Source organism: Sinohyriopsis cumingii, chromosome 1 (assembly GCF_028554795.1).
Source record: "Sinohyriopsis cumingii isolate HCF-2022 chromosome 1, ASM2855479v2, whole genome shotgun sequence".
Lineage (NCBI taxonomy): Eukaryota > Metazoa > Mollusca > Bivalvia > Unionida > Unionidae > Sinohyriopsis > Sinohyriopsis cumingii.
In genome coordinates this window covers 89,838,922-89,865,462 of record NC_142961.1, presented here as the reverse complement: position 1 = coordinate 89,865,462, position 26,541 = coordinate 89,838,922, and the positions used below count along the sequence as shown (strand labels likewise).

At 34.6% G+C, this 26,541-nt stretch overlaps 1 protein-coding gene across 1 annotated transcript in view; it reads right to left on the bottom strand.

Moving 5' to 3' along the window:
- The window catches only part of LOC149807319 (uncharacterized), a 115,244-nt gene that overhangs the window by 82,821 nt on the left and 5,882 nt on the right, over window positions 1–26,541 (bottom strand). The window contains exons 2-4 of the mRNA XM_089965262.1: window positions 5,645–6,065; window positions 2,138–2,523; window positions 308–385 (exon numbers count right to left, since the gene is read on the bottom strand). Coding sequence (XP_089821388.1) covers window positions 308–385; window positions 2,138–2,523; window positions 5,645–5,810 — 630 coding nt within the window. The 5' untranslated portion in view covers window positions 5,811–6,065. The remainder of the gene's footprint in view (window positions 1–307; window positions 386–2,137; window positions 2,524–5,644; window positions 6,066–26,541) is intronic.

Here is a 26,541-nt window from a genome sequence, read left to right as displayed (position 1 = left end):
ACATGGATAGCAGATGCCATATAACTAAATATATTGACTATAAGTGGTATTTGCTTCTGTCCTCATTTCCAGCACACACACACACACACACATAAGTGTAACTAACCTGGAGAATTAATCAGCTTGTGAATCTTGTTAATTATACCAATTAGCTATTTAAAAGAAAAAGATTTCTTTTCCATAATCAAATCAAGGACAGATTTCTTGGAATTGCTATTTGTTTAATCTGTCATTAGTAAAACTATATAATAACTTTATTAAAATATGCAAACTAGTCTAAATACACGAATAATGAAAGTAAATTTACCATAATAAACTTTTTATCAAAAGACTTTTGAACACAGGCATTCTTGACACCAAAGTCTTTCAACATTATACAGATTTGCTGAAAGAAAGAAAATACAACAAATATTATCAATGTTATTATTAATATATACATTCACATCACTAGCAAACAGACGGCCAGACTGTTTAACATAGCTAATAAAATCTCAGTGGAAAATTAGGACTGCTCTTCATTTATATTATTTCATGTTAAGAATATCTGGAAGCTATTTTTCACTTCATGCTTTTCAATTAGTATTAAAAATATAATACAAAGGTAAAATGATCTACATGTACAATGAATATTGGTTATCTGGTGATTAATGTCAAATTTGTACATTAAGGTACATAAGTTGGTTTGGCAGGCCTAAAATTGAACACGAATCTCTTTGTAGCCAGAAGGACTAGTAGCTCAGGAAATTTACTAGTCCTGCTGAATCATTACTAGTTCTTCACAAGCTGACTAGCAACAACTGAAAATTTACTAACTGTCAGGCTACTAAAATTGTAAAAACTACTAGTCAGTCAGGAAATTTACTAGCCTTGGGGTAGCAGGCTAGCACTACTTTTAAGACTAGCCTGAAGCAAGATTCAAACCTGCAACCCTTTGAATGTGAGCCCAGCATACTACCATAAATTAGCAAATATAACATACACCCAAGTATAACAACACTCATGTATTACCCATAGTTGATTTATTGTGGGCAAAAAATATTAGATTACAATCTTTTTATTATAAACATAGTATAAAATACTAGGTTATCATGAATCGTCCTTTCTGTTTACCACTGAACTGCAACAGAGCAGTGTCAACCAAACTGGGTTAATTCATATTTAGTTTCCTCACCTTGAGCTATCTGAAACATTCCACAATGATGCCATCAGCTCTCTTTGTTAACTGCACAAGAAAAGCTGTGCCTATCCATTACCAGTAATTCAAAATCAATAAAATAGTCCCCTACCTGTGAATAACTGCCTGATGGCCTGAACTACACACCTTCCAATTTTATAATAAACTAATAATACTATTCAGAAAGGATTCTGGAAATGTGAAATTTTTCCAGAAGCCAACTTGTCTACAGTAGCTCTAAATCTGACTACAACAGCAAATCAGACCTATCTATGGCAGTTTAAAATTTTAGTAAACAACAACATTGCTGCTTTTCAAAAATTAGTAAGTTCTTAAATTGAAGATGCTGATCTTATTATGCTAACCTTGTCTTCTTGTTATTATACCGTCTTTAAACTTCAAAAAACCTTAGCTGAAATGTAAAACCTAACTATATAATCAACATCTGACTCGTTTATCATTTCGAACTTGGTGCACTGTTTGAAACAGGATATGAGTCTTTTAAAATATTACTACAACAAGGTAATATGAATAAAAATCAATCTGTGTAACACATGGACATATATATTCAGCAGGTGGGTGATTAAGTAAAAACTTGGATAACCTGTGTGTTATATTCTCTAATTTATGGTAATCACTAAGCCACCAAAGTTCTTGTAGGAGTTATATATTTTTAACCAATATATGCATAATGTTTCTTGAACTATTCTTATTTGAAAGGCCCTCCTTTCTTTCATCTCCATAAAAGGCTGAGAGAAACAACTAAACTCCTCTGAGCAATTTTTAATGTGGGTTGTTATTAAATGAATTTCTATAAACCTTTGACTATAAGCTTCAGCAATACAGATCTTTCTTCATTTTCTTACCAACATAAGAAAAGAAAACCATAAGGCTCCATTCAATTACGGAATTTAGTGGCAATGTTTTCAAAACTAAGTATAATTCATATAAAATCAAGCATACTTTTGAAACAGGTTCCCGCTTCATGAAAATGGTCATATCCCCTTTATCATGCTTGTCCTCATCCTTTCCCTCTTCTTCATGTTCCACCAAGGCTGTGCTTGCTTTCCTTTCCTTTTTGCTGGACTGCTTAGTGCTCTCAACTGTCTTTAATGCACTGGTTTCCCTCTTGATATATGATGTGGTGGCAAACCTTGGTTCCTTCGATGATGTTTTCTCCCCTGAATGGTCTTGAGGATTTACAGGAGTTATGGCCAATGATTCATCATTGTCTTCTGTTGTGTCAAACACCCTGACTCGATCCTCATGTTTGATGAGGGACTTTTCATTATTCTCTGCAGATTCATCTGGACTTTCCTCTGTACCGGAGTCATTACTGGTACAAGAATCTACAAAGAATCATAGAGGACATTAGTTGTTTGGAGTTTAATGCCATTTCTCAGGGCAAGATAGGCTATAATTGGTGGCCAGTGTAAGTGGTGGAGAAAGAACCCAAGAAAACCCAGTAAAAACCAATGACCCTGGGAAGCTACTGGAAACTTTATCACATACCCACATTGGCCAAGCCAGTGACTCACACCCATGCAAACAGGGATGAGTTGGCAGTGGTCGGTAAGGCAAGTACTTAATGCCATTTTGGGCCCGTAAAGGACAGGAGTATACATATGAATAAAAAAACTTGTACATGCATGTGCATTTTTTTTAATATTCCTAAGATCTATTTCAATATAAGTTCTTATATTGACATGTCACTGAGAATTTGGAAAGTAAGAACATTCAACAATATAAAATGTCCAATACTTTATAAATATTTATGGTAGCTCTTAATTTTTACATTATTTACAACTTAACGTTCAACTGCTGTGCTGACATACCAGTAATACACACATTTATACCAAAACATATTGCTGGCCAGAACATGTTATACCACAGTACCTGCCATGTTACACTGTGTTTCACATTAATTGCTTTTCCAGCTATCCAACAATAACAAATGATGTGGTTGGCAGTGCAGCTGACGGCCTGAGTCAGCTATACACATCTACCACAAGCATGGTGATGTCCTACAATGCTGATACAGCTGTACACCACAAACTGCATATGCCACAAATATAGTGATGTCCAACAATGCTGAGACAGCTGTACACCACTAACTGCATATGCCACAAGCATGGTGATGTCCTACAATGATAATACAGCTGTACACCACAAATGCCACAAGCAGGCTGATGTCCTACAATGATGATACAGCTGTACACCACATGACACAAAAATGGTGATGTCCTACAATGATGAGACAGCTGTACACCACTATGCCAAAAGCATGCTGTTGTCCTACAATGCTGAGACAGCTGTACACCACAAACTGTATATGCCACAATCATGGTCATGTCCTATAATGCTGAGACAGCTGTGTAGAATGTGCTCTATATTCTTCCTTAAATTTTAGGAACACTTTTAATTTCTGCTTTCCTTATAATTCAGTGTTTCCAAATCCAAATTATTTGTATCTCTCCTGAAATATTTCTCACAGCTACTGATCATTCATAATCAATGATATAGCACACTCAATAGTTATGTCAACTAGGTAATTTTCTGATTGGTTCTCCACATGACTCCATGAACAAATAAAATGAATTTTGAGCACTGTTTTCAGACTGAGGAACTACTGCTATAAGTAGGACATTATGCAAGAGTGTTGTGAAAATACATGCATATGTTAACTTGCTCAAATATGAAAGCACTAATTACCTATAACCATCTTTTCCATATCTTCACATACATATGGATTAAACTATGACAACGTATTTTATGTTTTGTTTGTGTGTGTTATAAGGCCAATGTGCTTAAAAGCACAATCCAAAATCAGTGTAAAATATAATTACATGTATATATTTGAAATCATAATGATTATCCCAAAATTGTAAGCACTGGAATGCATTTAAGCCTATGTTCCAAGTCTAATCAAAGTCTGATCAAATATTTTGTCTCCGATTATCTCAGTAATATCTGTTTATAGTGCTCATTATTTAAGTTATCAAAGTTATAAACCCACATTCCAAGTTTAATCAAAATCAGATCAGAAATATGGTTTTAAGAATGGTAACAACATCACCCATTCAGATGCAAAATCAACACATTGAGTGGATCTCATCCATTATCAGATCCCTGTAATCTTGATGATATAAGCACATATTCAAAGGTCGATCAAAATATGAACAAAAATGTGGCCTCCAAAGTGATAACAAGCAAATGTCGACTAATGAACTAGTGCTAAAAAAAATCTGATACACCGACACGTGGGGCCCCTCTAATTTTAGACTGGACCCATCCTGTGTTCAAAGTGAAGTGCTTGTCAGGCTTGTTGAAAAATATTCTAATTTGCCTGATGAAACTTTGATCGCGCTGATGAAATATGTAAATGTATTTTCGAGATGGTGACATCTGATTTTAATCAAACTGAAGCATGGCATATCATGCTGAAAATAGAATTCTGTACTCCCAAACCCTCTGATACAGTTGTGTTTCAAGAAAACACTTTTCAGTCATCTTCAAAAATAGAGAGAGAAAAAACACAGTATATGTATATGCGTGAGACATGAAGAATGTATAAACAGTAAACAGCCATCAAAGGCAAAGATGTCAGGTATAAACCACCATTTCAATATCAGTTAACTGACTCACAATAGCTAGTGAAATATGTTTGAAGGATGCAGTAGGTGAGCCCTTTGTGGTAATTTGCATAGGTAGGATCAGAAAGTGGAACAACTCATTGTAGGTAAATCAAAGAGATGCTAGACGCGTGTACAAAAACAAAAGTTTTTGCTTTAAGAAAAAACTAGAAAAATGCAGTTTGAAAGCACTAGAGACAATGGTTATTGTCATGAACTTTAATTTCAAGTAAAATATATTTAACCTATTGACAGTACTGGTTCTAAGCACTTATTCTGTATTGGGTGTCTCAATGACACCTGGTACAGCCTAATTTGTCTACAGTATTCAGCTTCTGGCAATAATTTATTTGCAACAGAATGAAAAATCAGAATCACTTTAGCAGACAGTAAAAGGTAAAAATATTATACTGATTGCATCTGTGATCACCAAACACAGACTTTGCTTTCTGCAGGAACATTACACTAACAACTCTGGAATAAATTCTCAATATTAATTTATTTTGCATAAATTAAAGGCATTTAAAAAATGTATGCACTTCAAGTGAATATGTTTGCATTAAATAAATACACTCCATATATTTACATCTACAACTCAAGGGGGAGGGGGAGGGTAGGGCTTCAGTGGCTGGTGGGAGAGGGCTTATCCTAAAATGTGGGCTTATCACAACTCAAGGGGAGGGTAGGACTTCATTGGCTGGTGGGAGAGGGCTTATCTTCAAGCATGGGCTTATCACAACTCAAGGGGGACGGGGAGGGTAGGGCTTCAGTGGCTGGTGGGAGAGGGTTTATCCTAAAGCATGGGCTTACCACTTATCAGATAACTATAGTATCTTACCTTTTACAATGCTATTAAAGGATTTGGAGCTGGCAACTTTTGTTAATCTTTCATCACCTTTGGAAGAAACTGAGTTGGTTGTCTTGTTTGATCCTTCCATTTCTTCTTCCTCTTTCTTTCCTTCATCTTCCTCAGCTCGCAGTAGCACCACAAACACAGAAGCCATGACAGCAACTTAGATTAACAACCTAATGTATTGTTTTCTTTCCTTTACTAAGCATCAGGTTTCAAAGAAAGTTTTTAGCTCTTTATAAACTGAACTGTCTTACCAAGGAGTTGCAAGAATGCCTATATTTAATGTAGCTTACTGAAATCCAAGTCACTTTTTCACTGCTAAGATGTCCAATAAAGCATCCGATATAGTAAGACTGTATCTTATCCAGTACAGTTCAAGATGGCAAGGGATTACTCACTTACAGATCTGAAATAAACAAATGTATCTTGTATTGTTCAATCAGTTGCTTTGAGAGACAGAGAGAGAAAGATGAAACATGAACTTCAGCTACACAAGATTGTGTGATCATACCTGACATGGCATTTAAAGTGGATGAATAGATGACAATTAAGATAATCCTGGTTGCGACCACTGCAAGTGTAAAGAAGGTTTTCAAAACTAAATTTTTGTTATGAAATATGGATTTTGCCACACAACCTAAGCTCAAGTCAAAAAGCATAAACTGAGGGTGATGATCTTATTTGGTTGTTGTTGTTGTTATAGGGTTTAATGCCATTTTTCAGCAAAAGATAGGCTATACATGGCGGCCAGTATAAATGGTGGAAGAAGAACCCGGGAACACTCAGGAAAGAACCACCGACCCACAAAAATCTAATGGCAAGCTTTCTCATGTACCCACATTGGCCAAGCCCGAGACTCGAACCTACACAGACACAGGTGAGATGGCGCTGATCCGTAAAGGTGAGCACTTTAGACCACTCGGGGCCCCTCTTATTTGGTATGGTGTTTCCCCAAGTACAAAAGGATGATGCAACCCCAAAAAAGAAATGGGTGGAAGTCAAAGGTCACAATTCAGAGATAATAAGGGTTCAGGGTGAAGGAAGTGAACAATAAACAAAAAATGTTTTTATATCCAATTACATTTAAATATGCACATGTTGACCAGACTTTACAGCTTCTTGTCCAACTCAAGAAAGGACATTGCTACTAAACATAAGCGATACAGGTTAACACAGATCAAACAGCACACTACTTTTGTACACAAATGGAAATATTTATGCAAACAAAAGACTCCAAGAAATAAGGTGCTCAGTTCTAAATATATTTTCTAACCCTTCAATCAGCAGCAGTTGTCAGTTGCACATGTATATATTCCCAGACTACTTAATGGCCAAGTAATGATTCACTGTATAATATATGACACTAACGGTCTGGATGTGTTTGAATGCTGGAGGCGTTAGCTCACAATTTTTAGTAGATGACATTAATTTCATCAATTCATAACCATCTTTCCTTTAAACTGTCCACCATATGCTGACCATGGGGAATTTAAGATAAAGTTCACTAAGTCAGCACACCATAGTCTGTTGAATTCATCATGCATGGATTTTCAAAGCTGTTAAGACTCTTTCAAATCCATGTTAAAAAAGTGAACACTTCATTCCGAGTAATCAACCTTCTCAATTAAACACTAACTATTTAACTGAAACTCAACCACAAAAGTGAACCAACTTACTCATGGCTCCTGTAATAATTATAATAATAATAATGACCTTATTTAAAGAGGGTAACACAATTAGCTAAGAACTAATCTACCTTGAGGCCCTCATACAAAGGAATTTATTTATTTTAGCTGCATCACTGTACAAAATGGTTACCTACATGAAACTCCATCTTATATGTTATATTACAAGCTTCATACTATCACTGATTGGTTAAGTCTTCTGGGTTTTTTTTAATTACCTGGATTCACTTCATGTGGGCCCAAAAGGGCATGTGCAACGGTTTTAAGTCTTCTGTTGATAAGTGAAGTATCTTACTGGTGAGCTCAGCTGACCAAGAGTTACTGTGTTTTCAGAGTTCCATCTGTTTCCCCCACCATTTGTACACCCTACAGGCAACCTAACCAAATGTGGAAATAACCTGGTGTTACAAGGCAAGTTACTTCTCCACTTCAAATGTCAAACTTCCTGCCTAGTGCAGACCCCTACAGTTACCAGTGCCCCACAGGCTTCCTGCCAATATATTTGACATCATGTTATGCAACATTACTTGTAAACTATTGCAGATTTTTGTACTTATTTATACACAAATAAAATACAGACGATCAAATTAACATTTCACACATTCAAAATTGTTTCTACAGAAACTGTACGAAATAAATTTAATAATCATATGTAATTTATATTTTCTGAATAATTTTGGGAACTATTAATTTCCCTAAAATCCATAGTTAACTTTAATTTGGATCTGAAGAAAATATTTTGTTATCTATTAAATATTCATTGCTAAAACGTTTCTTTTTTGTGTCAATATTCACTGATAAGTCAGTTCCAACTGCAAACTGCATAGATCCAAATCTACCATTGCATAATGTGCAGGCACATCTGTCTATGCATTTTGTCAGAAGTAATCATCAGAAAAATCACAGACCCTGACCTGCAGGTGCATTAAGCAATGGCAGATTAGGGTCCATGTTGTTTGCAGCTTTACAAATGAGTTTATGCAAGGTTTATGCCAAGTTTAGGTGAGCTAATTCAAGGAAAATTCAAGTACAATCCAAGGAATGAATCCAGATTCACAAGAAGTAACACAAAATCATTATATAATCTAAAATACATATGTTCCAGGATAAGGGAGTTCACTCACACTCAATTAGCAGATGAGATGTTCACTTGCTGTCCACCAAAAACTTTGAACTCTTGATTTTTTTCTCAAAATATGAACAATAAACCAAAATAAATGCATAAACATATTGTTCAAATATCTAATCACCTTTGCTACCCAAGGTTTCGATAACCCTATCTACACCTTGACACATCAAACAGCTATATCAGTACTTTGTCCTAGCAACATCTATTGGATTTTATGTGTTGCCTCCCTTAGTATGTAATGCCAGCTAGGCAATACCATGGTACATTGTACATAGGCCGAAAATGGTGGAGGCAATTGACCTAAAAAGGATACTTTTTAAGTTTAACATCAAAAGTAAGCCATTACAGGTCTATTTGAGTGACAAGTATTTGTGCAAACACGGACAGACCGGCATGGAAAATTGGTTATTTATCAGTCCATTCAAGCTGTGTGTTCCCACTGCCTCATAGGAACAGTGTTCATTTATGAACAACTTAATTTTGATTGGATGCAGTGGCTTGCTGCTGCATCCAATGAAATTCACAGGCCTGAAGCACAGATTTATCTACTCGATATGCCAATGTGTAGATAGGGTTATCGGACCATTGACTAGCGAAGATGATATCTTATTTTCTTCTCATTTTCAAACAATTCAAGTCTATTCTAGGAATAGAAAAAGGATTTTAAAACCCATGAACAGTCAAGGAACATATAGTATCTTTCAGTCAAATTAACTGACACATGTACATACACCTGTAACATTTGAGGATCCGAATAACCCTGACTGAGGTACATATTTTAATGAGTATAACAAATTAACAATGTTACATATTTCATATAACATTTATGAACTGTCCAAAGATCTGTACACACTGGTATTAAATAACATTGTACATTTTGTACACATTGTTTGTTTTTTTTTGTTTTCCACTGTATGCAAGTAGCTACAATATTTCAAAAGTGTTGTTCATTCCAGAAATTACTGAAAGTGATTTTAATTGTAATGAGACCCAATATTATGAAAAGAGATCAGCTTATATGAATGATAATTATTATTATTGGTAGTATGGATATGGAAAGAGATCAGCTTATATGAATGATCATTATTATTATTGGTAGTATGGATATTGGGGTCCCAAGATACATATTTAAGGTATCTGCAATTTTACTCGCTTACAAAAATGAAAACTCATTGCCACAAATTGCAAACATGGATTAACACACTAGCTTTACTGAACTTTTATGCACAAACTAACACAAAACAAACAAAAAACCATGTTACCGACTGCAGTGGGCAGAAAATCATAGGTGCAAAGTATGCACACCTAACTATGGGCACATTAATATAACAGAGCAGGAAAAATTTTGAACATCCATGGTTGTCCGCAGAAAACCAGCTTTAAAACTCAGGTTGCCATGCAGATTTTTCTGGTTGCCTGGTAAATTACTTCAACTGCCTGGTAAATTACTTCAATTGCTTCCAAAATTATTCAACAGCTTCTGTGCACACATAACACTTACACATAATTCACTATTGCTAATGGAAAGTCTAATGCAAGTGTAAATCTTTTTTTAATCAATTTGAGATCAGCAAATAAAATATAATTTGTATTGTGTCTTGTAGTCCATTTGCATTCTAGTAGTGGGCAACTCTAAACCAGAAACTTGTCCACATTTTATGTTTATCTGACTTTACAATACAGTTCATGTTATTTTTTTTTTTTTTTTTATTTTTTTTATTAACCCCGTAATAGGTTGACCAATGGGTCGGGGAACCATCCCAGGGTCACCTTACAATCAAACATTTCTGGTTATCAGATAATCTAGGGATAATAAATATAATCTACAGAGAAAGTAAAAAAGAAAACACACACACACACACACACACACGCATATACACATGCATATGGCACACAATCTAGGTGACATGGCCTTTGTGATATTACAATATTTTGTTCCTGTTTACCATCAAGACAGAGACAAGTTAAATGTTCATTGTTGAGGTCCATTTTTGAAGAAATTGGTCCTCTTTTTTATTTACCTTAGCATTGTATTTTTCAATGTTCTTATGCATTGCAACTATTTGCTTGAAGGCAAAAATAGAAGGATTTTTCATATTGAATCTGCAAGTATAAATATAATATTTTGCCAAAATAAGCAGAAAATTACCCAAACTGTCCAGTTGTTCACTTCCTAAAAATGTTTCTTTTTTGGACAGATGTACAATATTTGGGCAAAAAGGTGCAAAATCTTCAATAAAACGGTACCAAAACTGTTAAGTAATACTGCAGTCATAAAAGAGATGCTCAATACTTTCAGTTTCACTCTTACAGAAAGTACATTTGTTGTCATCAAATATGTTAATTCTTTTAAGAAAATCATTAGTAGCGATTATTCTATGGATTAATTTAAAGTTAAAAGAGATCAACTTGGTATCCTTGGTACAGCGTTTTGCCCGGCTGTATATATCAGACCACTCCTCACTACTTATATTTTTATTAAATACTTGCATCCAAGCTTCTTGCTTCGCAGTGTGTTGCCTTTTAGTTTCCTGTAAAAGATCTTTGTAAACATACTTGAGTGAATCTTGTTTTCGCAAGTTCGTTATTTTATCCTCCTGCTTATCAAAATTATTATGTACTAGATGGTTTTTTATGGCATCTTTCCATGCTTTAGGAATTCTGGATATTAAGGAGAAGTATTTCAAGAAATCATCGCTTCCAGTTTTTTGTTTTATTATCTCAAAAGGTATTAAATTACCGTGGTCATCTACTAGATCGTTCAGAATTTCAAAACCAGCTTCTGTCCAGGATTTGTATTGATAAATCATTTTAGGGGGGACAAAATTTAAAATACTCATGGATAGATACTCGTTAGGACTTTGCGGTTCTTCTTTCCATTTAGATACTGCCAAAATTACATCTCTCCAAAAACTGTTTTTAATGAACTTACTAAATTCTTCTAATTTCCTTCTCCCTAAATTCCAAATATCCTTTTTATTTCTGAGTATAGTTGTATTGACTAAGTTCTGCCACGTTCCATCTTCCTTTTCCAGCAATCTTTTAACCCATCTTATCTTAATATACCTAATGAATGAAAATATGTGTATCATATTTAGTCCTCCCTCGTTTTCTGGGGAAACTAGTATATCACGTTTTATTCTCTCTACTTTTCCACCCCATACAAATTTAAATAACATGCGATTTAGTTCTGCTTCAACTTTTGCTGATGGGTTAGGAAGTGCTGAAAAAAGATGTATGAATATGGGCAGAACAAGAGTCTTTACAACAATTACTTTACCAACTATTGACAGATGTCTTTGACTCCAGCTTGCCAGTATTCATTTTGCCTTTGTTAGTTTCTTCATATAATTAATTTCCACCATCTGTTGTAAATCTGGAGAAAATTCTATGCCAAGGAGTGTAAAGTTCGAAGAGGACTAAATTAGGCCCATTTCGGGACATAATCTTTCATTAGAAAATTTCCTGTTTCCAATCCAAATAGCTTTTGTTTTTGTTATGTTACATTTAAGTCCCGATAATAGAGAGAAACCTTGCAAGATATTCATAGTTGCTTCAAGAGAAAAACTAGATCCATCAAGAAGAATAAAAGCGTCATCGGCAAACTGACCCAATTTATATTCACTAGCGTCAAAGATTACTCCCCGTACATCCACGTTTTGCTTTAAAGTTATAGCTAAAATCTCAACCCCAATGATAAACAAATAAGGTGCAAGGGGATCTCCTTGACGACATCCTCTTTCAAGTCTAAAAAAAGATGACATATGTCCATTATTTATAACACAACTATTAGAGTCATTACAAAACAGTTTAAACCACTTACAAACGGAATCACCAAAATTAAAAGATTGTAGAGCTTCTTCCACAAAGATCCAGTTAATTGAGTCAAAGGCTTTTTCGAAATCCATTAACAATAATAAACCATATCTGTTTTCATTCTCAAGTTGGTCCATGATATCATATAATAGTCTGGTGTTTTCTCCAATGAATCTACCCTTCATATATCCTTTCTGAGTATCGCTGATTATTGATGGAAGAACCTTTTTAATCCTAGCTGCAATTGCTCCTGAAGCAATCTTATAATCAGTATTTAAAAGTGATATAGGTCTCCAGTTTTTAAAATATCTTCTGTCTTTTTCCTCCTTTGGTAGACATGTGATGACTCCTTGAGTCTGAAAATCTGAAAGTTTTCCTACAGTATATCCGTAATTTATTGATCTACATATTAATCCCCCCAGAGACTTCCAAAAGAATTTATATAACTCTACAGTGAATCCATCCGAGCCAGGACTTTTTCCATTTTCCATCCGTTTTAGAGACATACCGAATTCATTGATTGTAAGCAGACCCTCGCATGATTCTCTTTCCTCTCGACTAAGTTTAATATTGTGATCAAAAAATCTATTTCGAGTTTCTTGAGTAGCCTCGTCATCAAGCTGAGCTATTCTACTTTTGAACAATTCCATATAAAACTGTTTTTGTGCTTCTAAAATATCTATTTGGTCAGATATATTTGTCCCATCATCTAAAATAATTTCCTTTATTGTCTTATTAACATAGTTTCTTTTTTCAAGATTTAAAAAGTACTTTGTGCTTTTTTCCCCAAATTCATACCATCTAGCTTTAGATCTTAATATAACACCTTCTATGTATTTTTTCCTAGATTCCTCTAATTCTGCTTTTTTTCTCTCTAAATTTTCCAGAATTTCCTCATTTATGTTATTCGACAGTCCCCCCTGAATTTCTATTATTTCCTGCTCAATTTTCTTTAATTTTTCCCGTTTCTCTTTTGATTTCCTAGTAGAATAACATATAGTTTCAGATCTTATTTTCATTTTCAAAATTTCAAAGAACATTTGGTCGTTACAGGAAAGAGAAACATGGAGAGAGTCATCTTTATTTCCCCCTACATAATATTCATTTACAGTGTCAGTTATACACTTTTTGACCAAATCAGTATACTCAGTGTTCCTCAACAGTTGGTTATTAAATTTCCAATATCCTTTTCCCCTTGGAAACGTTGAAAACGCCACACTCAAAACAATAGCTGAATGATCAGTCTTGTACCCTGGTAAGATACATGCATCAGCTGTATTCATATGAATGTCATCCGATACAAGAAAGTAATCTAGTCTACTTTGTTTCAAGGGAGATTTTTGCCTCCAGGTATACATCTTTAAGTCTTGGTTGGAATTTCGCCAGGGATCAATTAATTCCAATTCGTTTTTCAGGTCTTGAATCGCTGCCCTAGACTGTTGGTGTTTGTCATGTAAAATATTATAAGTATCCAAATCTAAGTCTTGAACAGTATTCCAGTCTCCGCACATTATAATTGATGAGTTCTCAAAAAATAAAGTCTCCTCCTTTAACTTTCTAAAAAAGCTAGGATTATCATCATTATAACCATACAAATTCACGAGGGTTATTCTGTTGCCATTAATTGTAATATCTAAAATAATAAATCTCCCTTGACTGTCACATCTTTCTCTATGGATTATAAATTCAAAAGTATTTCTAAAAAATATTGCAACCCCAGCACTCTTACTAGAGCAGTGGCTAAATATACATTTGTATCCCCATTCAGCTGCCCAATATATTTCATCGTTCTTTGTACTATGAGTTTCTTACAAGCATATTATAGATACATTCTTTTGTTTTACCCAGTGGAAAATATCCCTTCGTTTTAAGACTGAACCTTGCAGGCCTCTAACATTAATAGATATAATTTTTATGTTATTATCCATGAAAACAGCAGAAATTTTACACATACATATTCTTGTACAGGAATGTATGAAGTAATTATCACCTTGAGTTTATCATATGCATGGCTTTCACACTCACACAGAATACAAACATCCATAATAAAATCATCCATGGTGTTACAGTAAATGCTGTAGCTTTGGCTGCGTTTAACATTGATACAGTATACTATGGACAACAAGTGAAACAACTCCATTTGTGATAACTCTTATGCACCTCTGACAGACCTTTACAGAGCTAAGACAGTTTTGTAAACCAAACAGCGCAGATTAAAAAGAATATAAATTACAACTTAATGAATGAAAAAAGGGGTAAAAGGGAAGAAAAAGAAAGGGTGAAAGAGCGCATACATGGGAGTGGTGGGTGATTGAATGTATGAGCAAAAAAAGTGAGACTGAGAGATTTATCGTGGAGGAGTACAGTTGAGAAAAGTGAGTAAACAACTGAGTAAATGTGTATATGAGAGTATAAGAGTGAAAGATGATTTATAAACTAGTGAGGGAATTTATTAGGGAGAGATATAACAGTGGACCAGCGAATAAACAAACCTATTAATTAAGGATAAAATTGGTGAGGGAAAGAAATGTCTTATAAACAAAATATTAAAACAAATTAGAGTAGAAAAAGGAGTATAAAAACGAAAGTTCACATACCTATTCGGCCAATTTCATAAGTTCATAGAATTGCATATTACACTTATAATCTAATTGTCTCATCAATTTCATCATAGATGTCAAATTTTATCCTTTTTCCTGATTTGGTTTTACCATACACAGATCCATTAAAATACCATGCACTGTCAATTTCGTGATGCCTAGATAATTTATTGATAAGTCCAGTATTCAGCCTGGTTACATCCTCTACCAGTCTAATTCCTTTGTACTGCAGAAAATCCTTCCTCTTCTTGATAATTGGAAGTTTACAATCCAGACTCCAAAATTTGACAGTTCATGTTATTGTGAATTCAGCATTAAATTAATCCCCTGTCTAAGTTGTCAGGTAACTCGCCATTTTCTATGTGGTATTTTTGTTTAACCATTACCTTGCAAACTACTAGTTTTGATTTGTTTCATTCTTAAATTGACCATATTCATTTAGATAAAGTTAGCCAACAGAACCACTTATGTAAAACAATGGCAAAAAATGAAAGAAATCGCTATCATGTGTTTGTGTGTTGACAAAAAAAGAACACACAGAGTCCTGTTTTGTTTTATGGGTTCAACATAAGGGGATGGTAGTATGGACTGTGATTACTTAATCAGCCTCTTAACAACAGCAATCACCCAACACTCAACTACATAGGAACAATTTAATAATTAAATCACTGGAAAAGATATATAAAATATCATAACTTTTAATAATATTTTTAAATTGCCTGACTGATTTTACACTGAAGAGAAATGGTTGTCCATTAGTATATTTTAACTGTCCCAGGCACCCAGCAACAGACTTTCCTACCCTTGACAACATATATTTTGTGTTGTATCCCAATAATTTGGGAAAAACATCTTCAAACTTTAAGTTATTTTCCAGGACTTCACCAATATCTAACAACAATTTCCATTTTCACCTTGAGTGATAATGAAATTATGCACCTTACTGTCACTCATTTAAGCCACTATAAATATATGGCACACAAGTAACTCTGAATCAAACTGTACTTTTTGTGAGTGGAATGTTCTGTATATAGTTTTTGAGTCTCCCTTTAGATAATTTGATAGATTCACCTTATTATTAAACAGTATACATGTACTGTGAGACCTACGTCTGTACATTTACAAGAATAAATTGGACTGCTCCAGTTACCTAAGTGGTTAGAGTGTCCTCCTTGGATGCAGGAGGTCACAGGTTTGAACCCTGGCCAAGTCATACCAAAAACTTATAAAAATAGTACTAGCAGCTGCCTCGCTTAGCACTCAGCACTAAGAGGTTAGTGTTAGGGCTGGTTGGCGTAGTGTGGTCATAATATGACTGGTTGGGACATGATGCTACATGTCTGCGGCATGTTGCACCAGTACTAGACATCACTATAAACTGCCACAATGCAGACTTTGCGATATGACTGATTTTTTTTAAAGCTATGTTAAAAAATTCCAAATGGCACATACAAATCACACACACACGGGCAAAATGAGACATTTCAACAATAACTATTACTGTAAACTACTGTCAGTATTATTATGAAGGCATACAATAGACTGATCAGGCCTGTTCGTTTACATCATTGTATCCTTGTGAACCCGTAGTTTACATACTTCATAGCAATAAACATGCATTCAGATGAATGACCTTGACATACATCACAGCAACATACCTAGGCATATATCCTACGAATATACAAACATTCAGATGTAACGACCCTTATATATATATATATATATATATATATATATATATATATATATATATATATATATATAAAATAGCAATTTACATGCATTCAGATGTAATGGCCTTGATATATATCATAGCATTCAGATGTAATGACCATGACATATATCATAGTGTACATGCACTCAAAGGAAATAACCTTGCTATGCCAGTAACAAGCAAGATCCTGTCACAAAACAGATCCACGGATACTGATAGAGATGTTGATGCACAAGTTGATTTATACTCCATAACACCATATTACATGTACATAGACCATACAAATACTGAATGTAACAGAAATACTTTTCAGCTGTGAATGAATAAATCAAACTGATCATCAACAGTGGCAGAATAATAAAGTCAGCCATCTCTGACCATCACTTAAAAATTGACAGCTTAGTCCTATGAAACACCAGAGCTGTTTAATGACAGCTTAGTCCTATGAAACATCAGAGCTGTTTAATGTGGTTTTTGATTGTATTTGATGGTTTTGTCTTACATTTCATCGTGTTCTTGTTATATGCTGTTATTCCTTTATTAAATTAATTAGTCATTGTAATTGCTATTTTTGAGAAGGCCAAATTAAAAAATGTGGTTGTGATTATACAGTATTGAAAATAAAATTAGGGTCGGTAGGTCGGTCCAAACAGTTGGGCCTGGACAGATTTAAATGAAGCATCAATTTTTAAAAAAGCATCAGTCACATCCTGAATTTAACTTAGTTAACATCCCTTTGTAAAACTTTTTCTCCTGAAATCTTTTTTCTTTATTCAAATACAAAACTAAGGGTTGACAGGAAAAAACAGGGTCAGTTAAGTAACCAGAACAACACATTGTTTTTTATTTGCCCTAATAATATACATGTATCCAGTTATTTTGTCATTAAATGTTGATGCAGTTTCAGACATCTATGAAGCTTTTGACATTATATGTGGTAATTCTGTCATATGTTGCAGTTTTATCATTACGGTTCTCATTGAAATTCATACACTTTCCTTTATATTCAATGATTTGCTCCTTTTCTTTACCGAATATCTCTATATTCATTACTTATTGCTGTGCTATTACTACGATGATGAGATATTTTGTAGATCTCCAGGATCTGATTCACTGCCAAGTCTCAATTACAGGTCTCATCTCAATTTTCTTGTGTGTGTGTGTGTGTGTGTGTGTGTGTGTGTGTTATGTTTTTCATAGCTTCCACTGTCACTGGTTCTTACTGGGTTTATCCCAGGTTCTTTGTCCACAAGTTATACTGGCCGCCATGTTATAGCCTATCATGTGCTGAAAAATGGCATTAAACCAACAACATCATTTATATTTTTCATAATCAATTTTTAAACCTCTGTGTATCAAGTCCCGATATACAAAAGGTTATGGGTTTCATTACAAAAAGGTGGTATGAATATGTTATACATGTACATAAATGGCTGCCACTGATTTATATTTTCCCTTGTCTTGAAGTTGATACAACTGGACAAAGATTTGTTAAAATACATTCACTGGTTCAACCTGAAGGTTAAAAGTCAAGGTTACATTTCCCCTTGTGCGCTTCAACTGGAGTCAAGAAGTTTGACTATGGTATGTCACTCTTAATATATACAAGGCTAATATTTCCTTAATATACATTCAGTGGTTCACCCTCAAGGTTACATTTTCCCTTGTTGTATGCTTCAATTTTAGTCAAGAAGTATGACTATGGTATGTAACTCTTGATATATACTAGGCTAATGTTTCTTTAAAACACATTCAGTGGCTCAAAAGTTATACCCTGACAAGGACACAAGTTTGACTTACACTTGTTGTGATGTTCACCTTTGGGCAAGAAGTGTGGCTATGGTATGTGCCACATGATATATTTGCCTTAAGTTTCATTAAAATATCTTAAACAGTTAAAAAAAATTGCACACCAGACAAAGATACTTGTAAGTCACTGAATTCCATTTTGTTTCTTCCTGAGCTCTTGCCCTTGAAGCTGGAAGACCACGCCATGGGATTTGATGCAAAGTAGTTTTGACATAAGCACTTAAAAGTCACTCAAACCATTACAAAGCAAGTGCTAACAATTGGAGAATGAATGGTCAGCCATTGCCATGCTACAATGCAGCCAACTTAATTGGTATGTTTAAACTGGTATAAATGGCGCTCGTACTTAAATCTACCATGTGCTAAAAATAGACCATAACATCACTGTGCTGGATACTGCCATAAAGTTTTCGGACAAAGCACCGAGAGACGCTATCTAACATGTAGTAATTCACAATGTATAGGCAAAAATAAAGTTGTTTTTATCTGCACTTCTCTCACTATGCAATGTTTTGATATATTCAACTATAATATATGAGTGTGTACAGTAATAATTTTGCACATTTTATTTCTTTGTCATCCTTTTGTATTGTTTTCAAATCTACGTTGAGTAAAACTCTTGTATGTACACATTAAAGGAATATTTAATTGGGTGGGGTACTGGCAGTTCCATTGGAATTTTCAGAGTGCAATTTATATATGCTAAACAAAATATAAGAAATTGTCACTTAAGTACATACACCCCTCTCTATTTAAAACATGAATCACATACAAGAATACTTCATCGACATTATTTCATTATTTAATGGGGGGGCTAGTTATGTACCATGGTTCATCCCTGTATATCAAACAACTTTCAAACTGCAAAGCAGGAATAGATGAGAAAAAAACTAAAAATACTGATTTCTAACCTCAGTGAGGAAGATATGAACCTAACTGTGGAATGTAATACGTTGTTCAGTGAGAAGGTATAAGTACAGTATATACCACATTTCATACACTGGTCTCCATCTGGTCTTAAACTAAAGAGCAATTTGGGAATATACACCTGAAAACCAAAATAGCTAACCCATGATTTTGAACTTGAAAATAGGCATCTAAGTATAGTAGTATACAATTCACATTTTAATGATGTATAAAAATTTCAACTTTCGTATCCAAATCTCAAAATCACTTTGAAAGTTATAGAGCAGTAAATAAATTGTGAAGGAAAACATAACTTCTAATGATGACATAACAGTACTATACACAGCCGATGTTTTTTCCCTTACATGCTAGAGTGGAAACAAGCAAATTCAGTGAAATTTTGTGTCCTGCCTAACATGTTGACATCAGCAAAGTTCTGCAAGGACAAAATCTGGCTGTGATCCCTGTGACAGGTCTGCAATCTGATTAAAATCAAATCTCAACAGTTCTACATGAAGATCTGACAGTGACCACTTAGGGGTCATGTTCTCATGACCTGTGTTATTGCCATACAAGTCATATAAACGAGTCATATGGCTGAAGACAATCATTGTGTGCAGAACGATTTCTGAAGCAGCATTTCCAGTGCTAATTTAAATTTTAATTAGACTGGACAGACCTGTAAAGTTACTATGCAGACAAATGAACTGTCATGTGTCAAAGGGCATAAAAGTGGTACATGATCCCCGGGGCCTAAAACAGCAGTGCTAAAAAAATCTAATAGCTGAATGCCAGCGGCCCTTCAAATTTCAGATCGGGCCCCTCTTGTATTCTAAGTAATGTACTCGTGGGTCACATTTCATAAAAAAAACATTAATAATAAATAAACTAAGCTAATTTTCCTGAAAAAACTTTAACTGCATTGATGAAATGCAGAAATTTATTTTGATGATGCTTGAAGACAAATATATTATTCATATTTATCCCCATGTATGCATTTTACCCCGATGCAGATCTCTAATTATACTTCTATCGAAAGCTTTAAACTGTGTGTAGATAGCAAAGCATGTGACCTATGAATGGGGAACAGATTCTTGGGTAGTTATTAATTAGTGCTCACAATGTCTTTAGGTTAACATGCATGTAGGCTACATGTGATTCTAAAAATACCATTCTGGATATGCATGTACCAAAAACTAACGACTACCAGTCTAGTGGGTACCGGAACTGTCCCATCAAGTTTTGCAACCGGTGCAATGATACATGGCCACAAAATATGATTTCAAACTGCAGTGCGTGTTCATGACAAGCTATTAATTGGTTATTTAATTGTTGTAATCTGTAGAGTTTAGGCTAAATGCAGGATTTTTTTTTAGAGGTATTATAAGTAATAAAGGGATCAAATGTAGTCATTTTGGCTCTTCTGCCTTTGATTATAAAAACTGGCCAACCTTTGGCGGAGTTGAAATCAGGAAAAACACTTGTTTAAGTATTTTTTTTCTGTTAATTGCTCTTACATTATTCCAGATGTTTGAAGTTAAAGTTGAACGTATAATAATTCAGCTGCCCCATGCTCACAATTCTGCCAGTGTAATGAAATACTGGTTAAACAAATTATGTGGCACAAATGAACAATGTTAAAAGTGTAAAAAGGAACTGAAACTATAAATCAAGACACGCTTCCGATGCTAATGAACATAAATGCTGTTGATCTACAGAGTATGAAGGACATTGTATGAGCAATTAGACAATGACTGACCTCAGGACCTGGAGAAAAACATCAAAATTTTTCAAGATCCAAATAATCACATATGTCAATTTAATACAATTTTGTTTTAAGCTTGGGCATATGAAAATTGGAGTCTGGCTTGTGGAGTCTGAGTCAGAGCTTGTGATATTTTTAAAGTCACCAGCCCTGGGCCGGTGTCTAACAAGTTTTACAGCATCACAAATAGGTTATTTAGTGCCAAGGCAACTGGAGTAAAGTACCTTGCCCATGGTAGCTGATGCAGGCTGGTCTGGTATTAGTGTTCAAACCTGCACCCTTTCGGTTCAAGTCCAGTACATCATTCACTGAGCCAGCACTGCTCTGACCAATGCTTTTGACCTTGGACAAGGAAACCAAATTTCATTCTTGTTATCAAATGGCTCTTAAATTATACAATGGAACGGAATGGGAACTGATAATATTAAAATAAAGACAGATTATCAACGACGTTACAGATGTGACCGCTGTGTTTTGTACAAGAGACACATTCTAATCCTAATGTATGATATACCAAGTTTTAACACTCAAAGTCAATGTTCACAAAAGTTATTCAAGTGAAATGAAAGTGTACTGGAAAAGTACTGACCTTGACCATGAAAATATAATCCCAACTTGGTATGCGACAGACTCTATAAGGATGATGAAAAAAGCCAAGTTTCATCCCTTAATTTCAAACATGCTCTAATTTAAGTTGCCAGTGAAATGGAAAGTGTGAGGAAAACTTAAATTATTCAGCCATGACATTGATCTTGAAGATTTGACCCTCGATGGGATTCAAGTCTAATTATGATGTATAAATAAGTTCCATACCTTCATCTCAAATGACGTGAAAGTTAGAAAACAGAAAGAAAAGTAAGAGAAAACTTAATACCAAATAGCAACATGACCATGTTTAATGATGAAACTATTGCATATAATGAAGAAACAAGAAAGAAAACAATGAAGATAAAAGACAAAATCATCAAATATAGTAATGACAACATATAACAGCCCTGACATTCCATAAAGTACACCTACCCACAACTCATGCTGACCAAATTATTACACCAATTGTATTTCAATGAACTGTTAGGAAGGTTTGTAACAGGTATTGGAGCTGCCAGAGACCAAATGTTACCTTTTGATGTGTATTGTCAATCAGGTTCTCAGTGGTCAGTTGAGCAGGAAGGTTAAATGGTGCAGCAGGGGATAAACTGCCCTCTGGCTAAAAACAGTCTGCTAATAGTATTATTCAGTCTAATTCTAATAAAATCAAGATCTTATAATAAACTGATCTGACAAACAACAACCAAGGTTCATGTTCTACTGACCTTTGCAATTCCTGTTCACTTATTTTCAGTTACCTTCCAAAACAAGTCATAGTGAGCATTACTGTTAAGGACTAGATCTAAAGGTCATTTTTCACTTCCATAAATATGAAAGCTATAATGTCAGCGGTAAATCGAAAGGTCCAAAGAACATGAACTCATATCAAAATCAACTTGGATTTTTTAAGTCGGTAATTTTAATTTATATCAGACTGCAACATTCTGTTAATATATGTATGTATGTATGTATGTGTGTGTATATATATATATATATATATATATATATATATATATATATATATATATATATATAATTTATAAAAATGTAATAAACTGACTACGAACAACGCAAAACTATTATCTAGCTAGCCTATGCGCTTTCGACTCTTAATAAGTCTTTTTCAAAAGCAAATACAAAACATAGACAAGACAAACAAATAAAACAGACAAACTGTTGTCTTTGTAAAAGTTTACATGACTATGACTTGTTGTGGATGGTGAAAGATATTTTATGTTGACCTGGAAATCGATGAGCCATAGCGTCATCTGTTATTTTATGTAAATTTATTTATGCACAAATTACATCCCAGATATTTCATTGTTATAGTTGTAATTATAGGTTATTGGGTGACCAATACGCAAATGTAGAGAATTATTGAAAAGAGAACATGCCGGCTGCAAAAAGGTAATTTTATTTGTGAATTGCTGTCTTTTTCTAGTCTTCTTGGTTTAAACTGCTTGGTTTCAATGTTCTAAGGCAGCGTATCCAGTAAGATTCCTTTTCTTTCCTGGTTTTGGAACTCCATTTGGGGTTGTGAGCAATTGCTATAAGTGTTATATCACTATAAGTGCGGCCATGGGAGAAGTGTTCTGCGACTGGGCTTCTGTACAGCTTCTTTGTCATCCTGTTTCATGTTTGGGCTCTAATAAACAGCAACATAGAAAGAGTGAAAACAGCAAGTCTTTTTAAAATGTAACAAATAATTTATTTCTCTGGAAAAGTTCTGTAAAAATGAAAAAAGAACTTACAGTTTCAACAATCAAATCCTAAAATAATCAAAAATTAAATTGCAAAAGTCCTATTAATAAATGTTCTAATAATTTCAAGTTTGAATCCTGATGGAAAATCCAAGATGGATGACAATGACATATGCTATAGTCTGTACTGTGTTTATCTACAGTTCCTTGTAGAAATACAAATAATGGCACTCCGGTGTTGGAAATCTAAATTAAATTTGTAAGCAATGTCTTTCCAAAATTTCTGTATGAGTAATCCTCAAAATATTTTCAGAGAAAAAAGAATTAATCCTTTTAAAATCCAACTGATCTGAAGAAAATTATAACTCAAAATCTGGCTACAACAAAATAACTTGACATCAGTGTATAAAGCCCCAAACTGAGAAAACTCTCTCTACGCATCTCTATTAAAATTAACGAATGTGCACTAATGGAAAAAACAGAATTGCGAAATCGAAAAAGGGGGGGGGGTCATGTATCAGAAGTGTCTAATAATATAAAAAAACAATACAAATTAAATACATGTATACATTACACTAGGCTGTAGACTATTAAAAAAAGCTCTCATTTTGAACTCATTTAGTTTGGAAGGGCATTTCCTAACTAAATGTCACTTCAGGGATTCTGAATATATGCTGGCTAGTGCAAATACTATGTACAGGCTTTGTGATGTCTTTTGTTGCCACAGAGACTAGGTGTACTTGCTGTCTAGTGTCATTCTAATACTATGTACAGGCCTTGTGGTGTCTTTTGTTGCCACAGAGACTAGGTGTACTTGCTGTCTAGTGTCATTCTAATACTATGTGCAGGCCTTGTGATGTCTTTTGTTGCCACAGAGACTAGGTGTGCATGCTGGCTAGTGTCATTCTAATACTATGTACAGGCCTTATGATGTCTTTTGTTGCCACAGAGACTAGGTGTACTTGCTGGCTAGTGTCATGCAAATACTATGTACAGGCCTTGTGATGTCTTTTGTTGCCATAGTCTAGGTGTACATGCTGGCTAGTGTCACGCAAATACTATGTACAGGCCTTGTGATGCATTTTGTTGCCAGAGTCTAGGTGTACATGCTGGCTAGTGTCATGCCAATAACATGTACAGGCCTCATGATGTCTTTTGTTGCTGCAGAGTCTGGCGTATGTTTCTTTGGAGAACTAGTTACCTCACACGCAGTTGTAGTCTTACCTTTTATCCTTCATAATTCACATGAATATTCCTTCTCTACATAATCCTTACTAAACTTATCCACATAGTATATATATATATATATACATATATATAATTACCTGACAACTACATGTACTTCTAAAGTTATCATAACATACACTTTGAATATAAACTGAGACTGCTCCTTAATTAGCATAACTGTTTTGCTTCAAACTTAATAACAGATGTAAGTCACCCTTAAGTATAATCAATTAAAAATTAAAGAATCAACACTGCCATTTAATCAGCTCATAAAGGGAAATGACACTAATGTTGGTAAAGTACCATTCATTAATTTAATTGGATTGCCTTACTGGATTAAAATCAAACGCTGAAACATTCATTGCACTGTACATGGAAGAAGAAAGAGAGGCAGGCAAAGAAAGAGGTGGGAAGATAACATTCGAGAGTGGACAGGCTTGACACTGAGCGACTCATTGAGAAAGACGGAAAATTGAGAGGAATGGAGGAAGCTGGTTGTTAGGTCTTGTAGACTGATGATGTTAATGATGAGTCATTAGTGAGGATCTGGTTATGAGTCAAAAATACAACATACTGCTTAATCCTACCCAATGTGTTTTGTTTGGTCAATAATTTGGTTGCTTATCCCAATATGAAGCCAGACATGTACAGATATAAAAGTTATAAATGACCACCAGTAGGAGTGATACAGGATGTAAGTAAATACATGTACATGAAGAGGGACAGAAACAAGCATTCTGTATGCACAAAGGGCATAAATGGCAAAATACAGGTAGATAAATTTATTGTGGCATGAAAACAAGCACTTGTCCCAGACTAGAGACTTGAAAATATTTTCTTGCCTGACTTCAGAACTGAATAGTTGAAGAACTCGGACTACAGGATTTACTCAGCTGTGACATACCATGAATTAGCTTCTCTGGCCCTTCAACAAATCCATCTTAAGAATGTACAGTCCACCTAAGATCAAGAAGGAGGTGATATTTGGTGGGCCAGATAGGGAGATTCTAGTCCATGCGTATGTTAGTCTCACTGCCATGGAAATCTCATTTTATGTAATTTGTAATGAATGTTCTGTCACAAGCCTACCAATCACCTCATAATGAAAATTCTAATTAAATGAGCTTGTACATCACCTACTGACCAATTACTGTCTTTCAAAAGGAAAGGTCCACATTTCCTCCAACTAAATGTTTCAACACTCTTGCTAAAGATAAGTGTGTGTGTGTGAGACTTGGATTTTTAACGTAGCTTTAACAATTTTTCCAGTCATATCACTATGATGTCTGCAGTGTGGCAATTTATAGTGATGTCCAGCACTGGGGTATCATGCCGCAGACATGTAGCATGATGTCCCACTCAGTCACATTATCCTGACACCAGGAAGACCAGTCCTAACACTAACCTCTTAATGCTAAGCACCAAGCGAGGCAGCTGTTAGTACCATTTTGTAAGTCTTTGGTATGACTCTGCCAGGGATCAAACCCAAGACCTCCCGCATCTGAGGCAGATGTCATAACCACTAGGCCACAAGAGCAGTGATAAAGATAAGAGAAATGAGAAAAATGACAGTAGACTTAAGTTGCCACAAGATCTTTATCACAAACTTAGCTGGATGTATTCTGTAAATGATGCAGAAATGGTAATGAATAGGTTCAGTACTATGCAATAAACCTTGACAAAATAGATATGCTATAATCGCATGTACCTATATCAGAAATGACAAAAAAATTCTCCTAGGGAAGATCTGCAAGCAGAATATACAGAATTTAAATCAACAAATGTTCTTTACCTAAATCTAAGCTGATTGTAAGTGACACTTGTCACACACCTCCAAATCAGCAAGATTTTCTTGAAAAGTTGAAGAGACTTTCTGAAAATTACATCACTCACCTTCATGGAAAGTCAATATCTTTATAATAAATATTTAAATATTTAACATG